The sequence below is a fragment of the Cyclopterus lumpus genome, chromosome 24 (assembly GCF_009769545.1).
Source record: "Cyclopterus lumpus isolate fCycLum1 chromosome 24, fCycLum1.pri, whole genome shotgun sequence".
Lineage (NCBI taxonomy): Eukaryota > Metazoa > Chordata > Actinopteri > Perciformes > Cyclopteridae > Cyclopterus > Cyclopterus lumpus.
The window spans coordinates 10,149,074-10,164,439 of NC_046989.1; the positions used below are offsets into that span (position 1 = coordinate 10,149,074).

Consider the following 15,366-nt stretch of genomic DNA (forward strand, 5'->3'; position numbering starts at 1 on the left):
ATTGATGTGCTTGGGGGGCGCGGTGGTGGGTGGGTGGGTGGCATGTGTGTGATTGTGTTCATGCATGTGCATTTGTCTGTTTCTGAGTTTGTGTGTGTCTGTGTTGCACCTCGGGAGAGTAAAGGAGCTGTCAGGACAAATCACCTCTCTCTCTCCTGGGGATTTTTCTGCCTCTCTGTTTCAGCCCAAATGAAAATATGCTCAACACAAATAACTAGGGTTCCTTCCCACCGTTTCCTAGGCAACCCCTCCTGCCTGAAGCCTCTAGTTGCTGTGTTGTTCATCGTGAGCGTGTGAGAGTGTGTGTGTGCCGTTGTATGTTTGTTTGTCACTATCGGGGATGCCATTTCTGTGGGAAGGCAGCAATATGTTGCTGACTGGACATTTTTGAGTCTGTGGCATGTTCATGGGGCATGGCGTAATTTGTGTAGTCATGTGTGCATGCATGCTCATGTCAATAAACACAACATGTTTTACGGACATGTGGGCATGCATCCTTATAAAATGTATAACATCTGCAGTGTATGAGAATGTGTACAGTATTCCTCTGGATGTATTTGAATAACGAACAATATATGTGCGATACAATGTGTGTACTGCATTGTATCGCTATGTGTACACAGTGATGCATAAATGTTTAACCTCCATTAAAATAGGATCTCCATGAGCCCCTACCAAGGCAGCAGCTGTTCTACATGGGGTCCACACAAGTAAACATTGCATCATAATTTAAAACAAATATGTCAAAAGAATCAGAGTTTTGTCGGCAGAATAGGAATTGGATTGTAATTTTACAACAGAGCTAGCTAGCTCTAAAAGAAAGTTGGCATACCACATGGACCGTTTCAAACAGAATTGTGATGCTAGACAACTGCTTGGGTCCATGTTTACTTCCTATCCGTTGATGTCATCCACATACATGGCAACAAGAAATTAACTGCGACACAACTGGAATTTGAAGGGGTGGCTAGCACTGTCACCTCGCAGCGGGAGGGACCCGGGTTCGATCCCCGATCCCGGGTGGCCCTTCTGTGTGGAGTTTGCACGTTCTCCTCTCGTGGGCAGCGTGGGTTCTCTCATGCCTCCTCCAACAGTCCAAAGACATGCAGCTTAGGTTCATTGGAGACTCTAAAAAATTGCCCGTAGCTGTGAATGTGGTGTCTGTCTCTATGTGTGCTGTGTGATAAACTGGCAACCTGTCCAGGGTGAACCCCGCCTTCGGCCAATGTCAGTTGGGATCGGCTCCAGCGCCCCGCGACCCTAAATAGGACAGGTTCAAGTGCAGCTGTTGCACGTCAGCACATCTGATATGCACACATCTGTATATATTTGTGCATGTGCGTACACTTTCATGCATATACAGTTATGAGTATGTGAATAGTATACATACATATATGAGTATGTGCATAAATGTGTTTCAGCATGACTGGCTTCTTTGCAGATAGAGTGCTAGCTGTATTTTGGTGGATGTGCTCTGAATTTAGGGAAGCCTATTAGGGGGGAAAGGGCCTGCAACATTCTAATCTCCAACACCCATCTATGTCTCTTTCTACTGCAGGGGGTTACGACATATAAAGCTCTTCCTCAAACTGCAGGCCAGAGGTAGTCAGCCTGGAATAAAGGCTTTTTGCTCGAGGTGTGGACAAATCCTGATGCGGGCGGAGGAAGGAATGGAAGACGGGGGGGACGGGACGGGGGAGGGGGGTAGAGCATGGCAGTAGTTTTGGCCCGAAAGCCTGGACGCCTTGGCCAAATCTTTCTATGAATAAAAGACGAGCATAGAGAGGAGGATAGAGAGAGAAAGACGGGATGAGAGAGAAAGAGAGGCACGGGGTGAAAAGAGTGAGAACAAGGAGCGATAGACTGTCAGGGGCACACTTAACAAGAGAGAGGAAAAGTATGTGTGTGCATGTTTGAGCCAGCTGCAAATCTTTGTGGTTGTGGGACACTTCCAAGATAAGACCCATCTGCCAGGGTGATTTCATTAATAATACAAGCTCTTTGTACAGGGCACTCAATCTCACTCTCTCTTTCTTTCTCTCGCTTTCTTACATACACACTCAGGGAGGAAAGGATCTCCACACTCCCAGTAATAGCATTGCAGTTGAGTTGTTGGTTCGTCCATATGTAGGAAAGCTCTCAAGGGGTCACCTCTCAACATGTTAGCTGATAGAGAGAAGGAAGGAGGAGGAAGAGGAGGAGGAGTAGACTAGCCCACCTCTTCAAACCCCTACCGTGATGAGAGCTCTGAGTGCTCAGCAAGGGGGTCCACTCTCATGACTCCACTCACAGCCACGGAACTACATGCACACTGCATCAGAACCAGACACACACACACACACACACACACACACACACACACACACACACACTCACACTCACACTCACACACACACTCGCACGCGCACACGCACACACACACTCACACGCACACACCAATATTCCGCAGACCACTCCACCCCAGAAGCGTTCTCTTTATTTACAGAATAAATATCCTGGTTCAGAACTGCCATCGCTGACAGTCTCTCTCTCATTTTATTTTATCTTTCTATCAAACTGACCGTAACCACAAGGTACCCGGTTCGATCCCCGCTCTCCCCATAGCTGCATGTCGAAGTGTCCTTGAGCAAGACACTGAACCTCCAGTTGCTCCCCGGGCGCTTCACTGCAGCCCACTGCTCCTTAATAACTAAGGATGGGTCAAATACAGAGACGATTTTCCCCACGGGGATCAATAAAAGTGTAAATTTCTTCTTTCTATATCTTTAGCCATGACAATTTGCAAAATTGACAAAGGTTGTTAGAACACAAGTCGCTGAAGGGCAGAGACGGCTCAGCAGGAAAACTCAATCTTCAACATACAAACATAAACACCTACACACACAAACCTAAACAAAACTACTCGCTCACATTGGAAAAGTAAAGATGCATACAACAAACTAATACACACACAGGGATACCCACATGTAAACGTCCACCTCCTGCCTCATCTGTGTGTCCTTGAGTCTCAGTATCATTTGTTCACCCTCCTCTGATACTCTCTCTCTCTCTTTTTTTTGCCACATATAATTTTTCTCTCCACCTGACACACCTCTGGATACTCCTGAATGCCAAACTGGGCAGACTGATGGATTGCATGTGCCAAAGTGTGTGTGTGTGTGTGTGTGTGTGTGCCTGTGATTATAGTTTATGTTATGTACCGTCCCCCTATACTCCCTCCCTCCCTCTGCTCCACCCCCCCCCCCGCTCTCCGCTCTCACTCTCTGTCTATGTATCACTGTCACAGCAGGGTGGCACATTGAGGGCACAGCGTTCCGGCTGGTCGACCTGATGGAGCCGCTGACTCGTGGTGTGGCGTGGATTAACATGGCATTGAGGATCTCAGGCTAGAGGAGGTCCGCATCAGCAGCAGAGCAGACATGGACACTTACACTGACTGCTGTGTCTGAAGGTCCAAATCAAGTGTTTAACAGCACCCTGTTTAATCCAAGGTCAACTCTCTTAGTTAACTTGTGTACAACACCTTCATCCAATGTGCTTTCCAGAGCCTTTAACTCTGCAGCCACACTGAGCTATACCAGCAACCATCACAGGAAGTCCATTCATTTCCCCGAAGATAAGACCCTTGCCAACAAGCATGACATCAGTAAACTTTCCAACCAAAATAAGGCGGCCGCAAAATTGATGATAAGTTGATTTTAATCAAATGAAACAACAAGAGGTGTCTATAACTATTATAGTGGCGACATTAAAGTGGAATCCAAAGCCCCTTAGGATGCCACCAGTGCAGTCCTTTCCTTGATTTGTATCCAGATATTAAATGATGTGAAGCCACTTCTTATATTTCTTCTATGCCACCCTTCAAAATGATGTTCCCATACAACTCAAATATCTTTTGTGAGAAACATTCTCTCCCGGATTACCGTCGCAGTTTTAAACAATTGATACAAAACAAAATACAACACAATTACTTGGTTATGTTTAGGTAACAATATTACTTGGTTCGATGAAGTAAAAAACGCATCAAAGATGATACTTCAAAAACAAACTTTAAATATGTTTCCCTCGAAACATAACTGACAATGCACTTTCGCTGTATGGGAACGTATTTTCTAAGAGACATTTTAGCTGCACGACAATATACTGACATAGTTGTGACTAATAATACCTTCTCAGATTCACTCAAACAAAGATATTTTAGATAAAAAATATCGCAAATAAAACACTGCTTACACTTAAGTGCTGTACTCTTGTGAAACTCTTTTAGTATTAGAGCTTCCAAAGTCTGGGACTCCTAGAAATCTGGGGTGGGTGTACAAAGGGAAGAACTTTGATGCCAAAGTAAATTCATCATGTCTCGTGCTTCCAGTCAGTATTGACATTTTCAATACTGAACCACGATCAAGTGCTTTGAGTTGCCTAAACATAAACATTAAATCTTAATATGTTTCCTGAATATTTTCAGACTTTGCAGATACCATTAAACACGTTCAATATCCTGGATACCAGTATGTGAAGGAAACTACACCAGCACAACTACATGTGTGTAAAAAAGCACCATAATAATGTTTAAAAATATGTTCGAATCAATGCTGGCCTGTCGTGATTCTTACAGCGAATACTGGACATGACCTTATAACATACACAACTGTAAAAAGCCCACAAGAAACACACACGTGGTTTAAAGCACATTCATGTATGCAGATACACACAGAAAAAAAAAAACATAACAAAAAAACCCTCCAAACCTTCCCTCCAGCATACTGTACAAAGAAACATGCGGTGGATAATCACTCTCTGGCGCTCTGTCTAGCGTGACGCACAAGACATGGCACAAGCCTCCTCACACTCCCTCTCTGTGTCACACAGACTTGACACATACATATTACACATCAGCCTCAAAATAAACATACCGTAATGGACATGACAAGCATGGATCAGTCCAGGGTCCCAGAGCGGGGGGGAACTGGTGACACTCCAGTGGTATTGACTGGTGTGATATTGTGACAGAGGAGCAGGGCAGCTGCAGCAAATCAATGGCTGTTTGGAGAATGATTTGGTTGTCTGGAGCAGCGTGTCTGAGGTGGCGTGTCGAGGGTCACGGTTCATAGCGTTCGAGTCACAGGCCGAAGTGTCATTTTGAAAAAGCAACGTGCGATATGTGCAGTGATATAAAAGCTCGAGCTCGACTTATAAATCTTAGAGACATCAAATCTGACATAAAACAACTACCTCAATGGTTTCTTCTGTGGGCCGCTATGGTTGAAATATTCAGTAGGAGCAGGCGAGCAGATGATATGGACATTCTACTTTTGCTCATGTGTCTTATTACATTGTGGGATGCTATGTGTAATAAGTGTTTTTAGTGAATAGCGTGCCCTTTGTTATTACCTTCACGCTCTCATAAAACTGTTTACTTTGCTTTAAAGTTAAAGAATGTACAGAAGTCTCTTTTCCAAGACCATTTTTTAGAAGATCTCATCGCTAAATCGACCACATTTTCAGTCTCCGACAAAGAGGACTCTGGATTTTATTTCAAGGCCGGTCAAGACCATAACTGCGGGGATATCACTAATTTACCTGTGCATCGTCTAAGTTTAATCTTAACATCATTAATGTGATTGCTGGTAGAAAACAGACAAAGATTCCCACACACAAAATGTACCTCTGCAATGCCTTCTGATTGTTTTATCAAGACATTTCTCATGTAGACTTATCTATACACACAGATTATATATGGCAATAAAAGAGGTGAATGAAGAGTAATCTTCATTTGTGCTTTATGGAATATGGATCTCAATGTCAGTGGTGTCTATGGTTTGCATTTTATCGTGAGTCATGTAGTGTCGGACTCGGCCTAGTCTTGGTCTTGACTTGGTCTCAATCCCTCAAATTCTTGTTCTTGTATCGGTATCGATGCATTCTGGTCTTGGTTACATCCTGGTCTCGGTTTAGGTGGTCTTGAAAACAACACTGCCATGCACATTTTAAAGCTTCTAAAAAGGTGCAAAAACAATGATTAAATGCATTTAGCACAATACTCTTTTCAGTATTTTTCAGTTGTGATGGAGATTATTGTTTTCCTGCGTGTCACCGATCACATCCCCATTAATGGAAACAAGTATTGATTTCCCCTCCTGACTTCCTCCAGCTACTGAGAGTCATCCTTAAACAGAAGAGTGCTGCAACTCTTTTGTTTTTTGTTGCCATGCATGCTGTTGAAGAGATATTTTAATTTCACAAAAAAGAAGAAGACAGCTTGCACACACAAGAGCAAACACCCACAGAGAGCCTGTTTTAAGTGTGGTGGATTTAAGGTTAGTTAGAGGACTCTTGAATAAATGATTGCGTGTAGGAAGGTGTTGCCTGATGTTTTCTTTCATCATCTCTGTAGGTGGAGTTGTAATGAAAAGAGCAATACTCACAGGGAGGGATCATGGATGAGATCTTTGAGGTTGACGCCACTGCGATCCTCTGCAAGGTTCCGAAAACAGCTGTCACTCACTGGATAGATGGAGAGAAACACAAGAAAGGAAAATGAGCAGAACAACTCATAATTAATCTAAAATGAAATGCAGGGGCTTTAGCACAACTTTATAATTTACCGTTGGGGCAACGATTTGCTGCAAATGATTCTTTCTCATAACTGTGACTAAGTACAAGGAAAAAGGTTTTATACTACACAAAAACTGAAACACTTTTCTTCCAAAACATTCTTTACTCTCATGCCAGCTAAATCAAAACCGAGAATTGCTGTTGTCTAGTTTTCGAAACTGTGTAATGGATGCCGCATGTGATTTCTCAAGGTGGGTGACTGAACATCAGATGAAGAAAATGACGAAACACACCTTTCTTCTTGATGAGATGATGAAAACTAGATTAAAAAAAACATCCAAGATCGCTCACATCTCTGAATCCTTCGGGACTGTTTCTGTATTATTATATTTTGATCCACATTTCGAGTGAAACGAGTCTGTATCCTGGAATTACAGCACAAAGCTCATCCGCTGTGTCAAAATTAGGGAGGATATGATGTTCCCATTTGTTGCAGCCCCACTTGTCAGTTTCGACTGTAATAAGGCAGGTGAACCGCGCTGTATATAAAAACCATGTCTGGTGCAACTGCTACCTTATCTTCTGCATCATGTTGCAAATCAAATAGCGCCACAATGTGAATAAAGCACTGACATCACCTTCACCCTGCACACTGTTTGAGCACACTGAGCCTACGTGAAGCCACACCTTCATCGTCTCCAACCTCTTCTCATAAAAGCACGGCAGCCTCTCGACTGCAGAGCAGGTGCGAGCCACATGAGTCATCCTGGTGATCACAGACGGATAGAGTGACGGATAGAGTGAGACAGGGGTAGAGGACGAAGACATGGGCGGAGGGAAATGGGAAAAGAAATAACAAAGTGAGGGCAGACAGAAAGAGATAGACGAGGAGGATGAAGAGAGGGACAAGGTGTTTTGTGATCTGTCAGGGCCAAACGTGAACGGACACGCTCGCGTCTTAAAATAGATTCAAAACGAAGCACCGGAGGGGGCGATGATGGTGGTGGTTGTGGTGGTGCAGTGGATTTAATCCAAAAAACTTGATGTGCTAGTTGTAGACACGACTGGAAATGTCATGATGTTACTCCAATGAAGTGCCATGATCCATGAACGAGAGGAGGGGCGGCGGGATGGGGTGAGTGGACGGGCGAAGCAAGAATGGTGTAAAAAATGGAAGTGGTATGGCAAGGGGGGGGGGGAGGGGAGGGTTGGGAGGACAGGAATGCAACAGAGCTGGAACATGGAGGGATGCAAGTGAAGGATGTTGGTGTGGAAAATGGGAGATTGAGGTGGAAAAGAGTGGATGAAAAGGGATTTTTTCTTTTTAAAAGAGGGGGGGGGGGTGATGAGGAGAAAAGCAGTGGTGATGGGGCAGCACTGTGGAGGTAAACAGAGGGTGCAGGACATTGCTCTGGGCTCTGGCAAATAAATGGGAGAGTGCTGACATTTGCACACCGAGCAAGCTCAGAAAGAGAGAAAGAGAGGGAGAAACAAGAGAGACAGAGAAGCTGCGGGAAGGGGAGGGGGGGCAAGCACATGGAAGACACACCACCCTGGCTTTAGAGGGGCACTGCTGCATAAGTGCATGTGTGTGTGTGTGTGTGTGTGTGTGTGTTTGTGTGTATATGTGTGTGAAGAAGGAACTTCCTTCAAGACTGCAGTATTCTTTACACACACTCACACACACACACACACACGCACTCACACAAACACACACTCACAGAACCCTCCTCAGTCTTTCTCTCCCAGCTACCCCTTGATCTAAAAATAGCCGTTCCACTCTCCTACAAGAGGCAGCAACCATTCTGAACCAATCAACATGCTCTGTCAAAGGCATCGGTACCCACCACCCCTCTTTATGTGTGTGTGTGTGTGTGTGTGTGTGCAACAAGGGGAATTCCTGAGTGAAGGTAATGAAACTGCCCCTCCCTGCTGCACCGGTTAGTAGAAATGATAGGAAAGTGATCCCTTCTACAAAACAATAGCGGGGAAAAGAGTCAGAAAGCAAGAGGGAGAAGAAGGAGAACAAAAAAGGAGAAGAGGAGTGAGAGTGGAAGAGAAAGAAATCTGGCTGCAGTTGAAACAGGCTTCAAAGGAATATTAATGTGATCCTGTGCAAGAGCTGAAGACAGGGGAAGAGGGAGGGAGGATGGAGCAAGAGGAGTAAGAGGGGAGGAAAAAAAGGTGCGCTAGAATTTGTGACGCTCGCTCCCTCCCACTTCCCGAGCTCCGCCTATACACCTTTTTCCAGGTAATTCTGCAGCTCAGCTTTCATCGCCTGCCCACTAAACATCTTCGGTGTCCGTTCTAGAACCGGCATGTAGGAATAAGAAACATCCACTTAGCTTTGTTTTCAACCTACCGACCAGTTCAGAGTCACACCACTATAGTCCAGTGTAAGTTAAGACGCAATGCAGGAACCCCTTCCCATCCCAGAGGAAACTATTCACCATGGTACACACATATGCACATCTGGCTAAAGGTCAATGCTTCTACTTGGCTGGACAACCACTACAGGACAGGCAGCTACTGTAAGGGCAGACAGACAGTTGTCAAAGCTGAAATTAGACTACCATAATATCATACTGCTATTTTGGGGTTAGACATTTAAAATCAAGTCTTGGCAATGCAATTCTGATTCAAGCCAGTGCAATCAAGTTCATATCTGATATTCGTGATATTGAGTGCGACCAAAGACTGCAAGCTGCACACTTTTGCTTCAACATGCCTTCATTTGTTTCTGAGGAGTTTTGTTCTGTTTTTGTCGATTTACTTATTTATTATTGAATTTCTTTTATCATTTTTTTATCAGCTTTTATTTGCTTGTGCCAATTGTGATTAAAGGACGTGGCTACAAAACTCAGAAACTGCACTGATTATAACAAAGCTATAATATTCTATACATTGCTTTACTGAGATGGAGTATCTTAATGTATTTAACCACACTGTATTTATCTTCATGAGCATCTCTGTAATTGTAATATTTCTTTTAATTTAATATCTGTTTTCTGGCGCCGATGCCTGGATTGACTCCTATCATCTCATATTTGCCTCCACCTGTGAGCACGCTTGAGTGCAGACGCCTGGATGTCCCCAGGCTGCAGCAGTGGGAGGAGAGCAGGAGGCCTGTGCTTCAGAAGCATTAAGCAGGGCAACACCACTCACACATGGGATCTAGACGTGCACATCCAAACACAAACACTTGCGTACACTCTTAAAAGGGTTAATTGCTAAGCCATAGCAGAGCGGGAGAGATCAGGACACAAGGGAAGACATCAGGAAACCAAAGAGAACTGATCAAGGAAAAATGTCGATACAGAGCGAAAATAAATGGAGAAACAAAAGAAGAAGTGTTGCTTGGAAGGGAAGAAAAGAGGGTTGAGAAAAGTTGATGTCGCAAAAGTATTTTTATGCTCCGTTTCCCTGTCGTTACAGAATATGATGCATTGTAGTAGGTTAAACTACCTAAGAATATATGACGTGAAATTTGCACATCCTAGAAATGCAACATAGACAACATGCATCAATGTGTGTTAATCTAAAACTAGAAAGTTAGTTGACTGCAGATCTCCGCCAGGTGTGACTGAATGGGTACAATCCACAGTTGGTTAACGGCCCTGTCTAAGCTCACATAGGCTGTAGGGGTTGTCTCTTCATTCAAACTAAAAAAAACAAGCACTGATGAATGCAGGGGAAAAGCTTGAAGTGCATGGTCATATAAGATACATCATACAATCCCACCAAAAAACAAATGAAACTTGCAGCTGAGTTACCAGGTGTTCTGGTTCCATTAGCTGGAAGTCAAACACACCATATATTCAGTTATCTGTTAGCAAACACAGCATCTGTAATAACACCCCCCCCCCCCCACACACACACACACACACACACACACACTGTGGACGCAGAAGCCGATGGGGGAATCGCAGATGCACTCAGCTGTGTCACTGGCGGCTCCTACCGGCCGGAGGCCCAGTGAAGAGGGGTGATTGAGGAGTCAGCAGGAGGTCAATGACAGTGTAAAACAGGCACTAAGGTGTTTTAAAAGCATGAAAGTCACCGCTACCTACGAGAGGTTCTTGAGCATGCAGCCATGGATGGCCAACCAACATATTGTGCAATTTGCTGCAGCGGAATGCAAGATTAGCTGTGGACAAAAACAGAGGCGCACACTCACTCAGACTCACATGTGGATGCACGCACAAGCGACCGATCACATGTATGTGTAATAGTAAAATACCGACAGTGGCCATTTTTATTCATGAGTACTTTGGCTTTTGATACTTTAAATACATTTTGCCGATGGGGTAGGTTTGGAAGGCGGTGTGGTATTACTACTTTTCCTTAAGTAAATCTGAATACTTCTTTCACCACTGGAAAGAAAAATGTATGTATGCCACAAATGATGTTGTTGCCAAGAGGTTGGACTTTGGCATCAGATTTGAATCCATCCACTTTATTTGGTAAAGTTCCAGTAATTAAAGTAACTACACTTGCTATGTTATCCAGCAGGCTGGCCCTTTGTGTGATACAGGCTCAGGTCATCTCACCTGTCTGACTCAGAAGACGTGTAAGGGCAGCAGAGAGTGAGAATTGTAATAAACAAAGAATCAAAAAGTGATGGGTTTGTGTATTTCCTTCAGTGTGGAAATCAGTGTGGAAGCAAGATGTGTAAATATAGGAAATAACTAGGCTTAAACTAAACTATCAGAACAAATATAGCTTTAGGTTTATTTAAATGTTTACGATATTCCTTGTGCGCTTCTTCAGTCAATAATATTGCGATAAATGAAAGAAACTGTGCAGACAAAAAACAAATAAACAAACTAAACAAATGAGAATAGGCAATAGTGAGTAGTAACATGTGGTGTGAGTCTATTACTGTGAATAATCTACTCAGTCATGCAAAGACGGTAGAACCACTGACTAGGTAAAGTATGTGAGTATGCCTAATCTATGATACAGATAGCTTTATTAGCAAGCTTCTTGCTGGCCTGAGGTATCCAGGTTACTAATTAAGAAATAAATGTACTCTACCATTTTGTAGTAGGCTTAAAAAAGGGGGATGCAATATGTGTGCTAACAGACCTGTTTATAAACAAAGCAAGGAGAAGCTCAGAAAACAACGCACACAGGTGGAGAGTCCTTCTCTGCACAGGTATCTATACATATTGTGTTGTACTTTTAGACAAAGAAAATTAGTTTTTAGTAGGCTTATTTCTCAGTTTCAAAGATCATCCAGGAGCTATTTTACGACCATTCACTGCTGTTAGTAGCTCCTCCTTTGCTTTATAAGCCAAAGTCTTTATGGCATGCTAAAGAATATTGTTGTATTTAAATACTTGACAAATGTAAACTTGTTCTCGTTTAATTAAGAACTTTGGTGCGAAATGAACATTTCAAGTGAATTTACAGAGAATAAATAGTCCCAGCTATATTTACATGAATGCAAACAAATGCATGGTAATCAGATTAATAAGGATGTTTTCTTTAGCAATTTAGACAACAAAATGGTATACATCACAATATTTTGATGTATGATTTTCTCACGATATGATTCCATTGAAAGACAATACATTATCAGTGTATTATCACCCAGCCCTATTCTGTACATTACATTATGGGACACTGACAGCACACCTTTTTTTGACACAGTTACTGACTTTTTTTAGCGTACTTACTTTAGTCAGCTCCTCGTCGAAACATATTATGTGGAATTGGGACAGAGCACCATCTAACAAGTAGGATAGATGCTGTCTGTCTGGAAAATAGACAGGAAGTGTTGCTCATAGTCAAAGTGCAGTTAGTATGCATGCTATGTGTCTTTTTCTGATGATTCACTCTAGATGCTGTCCATCTGTAACACAATAGCTCTGCTAGCTAGCAGGCTATGTGCTGTCAGTCGGAGAGGATTCATGAACTGCTACTATGTTCCACTCAATCATTTCCAGGACATAAAGCAGTCAGCACTCATTATCTCCCTGGGATCCCACACTAATGGGGGTTCCCTTAAACAGGTCTTCTCAGAGGTTCTCACACACATACACACACACACACACACACACACACACGCACACACACACACACACACACACACACACACACACACACACACACACACACACACACGCACACAAACATGCGCTCCAAATCGCATTGCAAGACATAGTGCCTAGGGTGGCTTGAGCCAATGTCTGCTTCCAGCCCAATTCTGACAGTGCTTTTCCATCATTATGGCACTATACCTCGCTGCTCTTAAAGGAAATATGGCTGTCTTGGGTATTTTAGTGCTAAGCAAGAAATGGATATAAAATTGATCAACTATTCAGTAAAATGTTTAAACAAGTTTGCCAGTCAAAATGTAAATTATTCCAAAAAAAGTGCTCCTAAAAATGCTGAATACGTGTGCAGGAAAAAGTGAAAATCCACAAGTGGTAGCAGCGCATCGCCTCCCTTGTCTGAACAGCCCACTTGGCATCTCTATTGTTTCCTGTACTTTATCCGCTAACAGCAGCGCCAATGGCCCTCCAGCCCCGGAGAAGCTACTATGGAGGTCAAACACTGGATTGGGCTGACATCTGCTGGTGGGAGGGACAACACCTCTGCACACCAATAAGCCTCAACCAAAGTGATATGACCGCCCCCTGTCTCCAATTTTACTGGATTGTTCTGTGTCAAATGGAAACACTAGGCCCCAGGCATGGGATTAAATGAGTTTTAAGATAAATAGAGGTACGGATCCGCCTCCAGATTGTAATGGGGAGGGGTAGACATCTGACTCGGGGGCTTTCAGCACCTTGAGCCAGAAGAGGAGAGGCGAGGAACAGTGGTGCACAAATACCAGCGTCTTCATTCCATGGCAGGGTAAATTTCCAAATTAATAAATGCTTCACGGTGCTGGGTAAAATATAGTAACAGCAATAACAGCAGATAACCTAATCTAACATAAGCCCACTGTATCTTAGCAACCTTGTTAATTCTGAGAGGAGCAGTGGTGTAAGCAGCGGAGGCACAGCATCCATCATCAAAGACACACCCAGCAGCACCACACACACATATATACACCAATTACTCACAAACTCTCAAACCAACGACACCACGCATACGCACATGCTATCTTACCATTAGCCCCCATCTCAATCACACTGTGATGCAGATGAATGCATACACATGTGCAGGGCTACACTCTCAGGCACATACACACAGATCCTCAGGCTTACTGTAAGCAGCCGGGAGAATGGAGGGGGTGTGGAGCGGAACAATGGGATCCTAATCGTCGGGCTGCATTTCAAAGCCTCTCCCCTCTACAACACTGTTTCTAGATAAGATTTGAAAATGCTATTTATATCCGCGGGGAAAGGAGCCAACCAGCAGCTTGATTTTCATTTATTTGAAGGCAGATCTAAATTGGGGTGGAGTTACATAATGCAAGGAGTGCGACACTCCACCTGCTACCTCTGAGCCAGCCATTGAAGAACATTATGGCGAGAAACAGACCAAAGAATGCACTGGGCCCACGCTAATACTGCAGCTAATAATTACTCTTACGGCTCATCCGTGTGGGTACAGCAGTGGGCCGATCCGCATCTCAAATCCAAACCTACTCCAGCGCATAGCCCGGCCAAAATCCAGGAACCATGCTGAGCCAAGGACAAAACAACACACCACAACATGGCCCAGTCCCCCCCCCCCCCCCCCCCCCCACGCACCAGATGTGCAGAGAATGAAAGACAGAGAGGGAGAGACAGCTCTGTTCTTCACAGCTGTGTCCCAGGAAGGCAGGCAGGGCCCATCCCAATCCCCCAAACTCCTCAAACTCTCTCGCCCTCCCTGTCTCTCCGGAGAGGAGAGGCGGATCCATCCTAGGCTGAGTGAAGGAGGAGGAGAGGTGGTAGGATGGACATTTGGAGTGGACAGGATTAAGAGAGCAATTCATACTGGATGAGAGGAGGAGGAACAGGGAAGAGGGGAGGGGATCAGTGTTGGGAATACTCCAAAAGCAGAGAGGGAGGGCAGATAAAAAGAGCATAATAGGAAAGTGAGTAGTGAAATGGGGAGATGGGGAAATTACTGATAGGAGGAGGCTGCGAAAAGAGAGATGCAGTGTACAGTTGAAGGGAATTCATCATTTAAAAACAGCACAAGAGTAAAGGTCACAGATGGACATATAGATGTGAGAAATATTAAGACCCCATTTGCACCCGATATTAGCATGCAATCTGTATCTTGATATGTTATCTGGATAATGGTGTCCGATCATGGGCTTTTGCAGTTAATATCAATAAGTGTTATCTTTATCTGTACTCTGCTCACATGGCGGTTGATTAGATAGGTGAAGTTTACTATGAGACAAGCACACTCACTTAGTGTAGTATAACCTTTAACGGCCCTTTGGATCAATATATGGGAAGTGTCCATGTGACGAGTGCTAAAATGATTAGTCAATTAATCAGTTAGTCAACTGACAGAAGATTAATTGACAGCAATGTATAATAATTGATTATTCATTTAAGTCATTGACCAAGAAGAAAAATGCCAAACATTCGTTGGTCCCTCCGTGCTTTAGAGCAATTCTGTCTTTTTGACAGATTCACACCGGAATACAATACGACCACCACCTCTTTTGACCAGTGCCCACCCACATATGGGCTTTTTTCTGCTTGATATTATTGATAACTGAATATGTTCAGGTTTTGGCCTTGTGACAAGCAATTTAGTACACCACCTCGAGCACAAGGAACACATTTGTACATGTTATAGACTGAAAATGAATTTATTAATCAAAACATATTTGATAGATTAATTGATCGC

At 43.6% G+C, this 15,366-nt stretch overlaps 1 protein-coding gene across 1 annotated transcript in view; it reads right to left on the minus strand.

Annotated features, from left to right (window-relative positions):
* The window catches only part of gphnb (gephyrin b), an 84,112-nt gene that overhangs the window by 52,700 nt on the left and 16,046 nt on the right, over positions 1–15,366 (minus strand). The window contains 1 exon segment of the mRNA XM_034527566.1: positions 6,426–6,504. Coding sequence (XP_034383457.1) covers positions 6,426–6,504 — 79 coding nt within the window.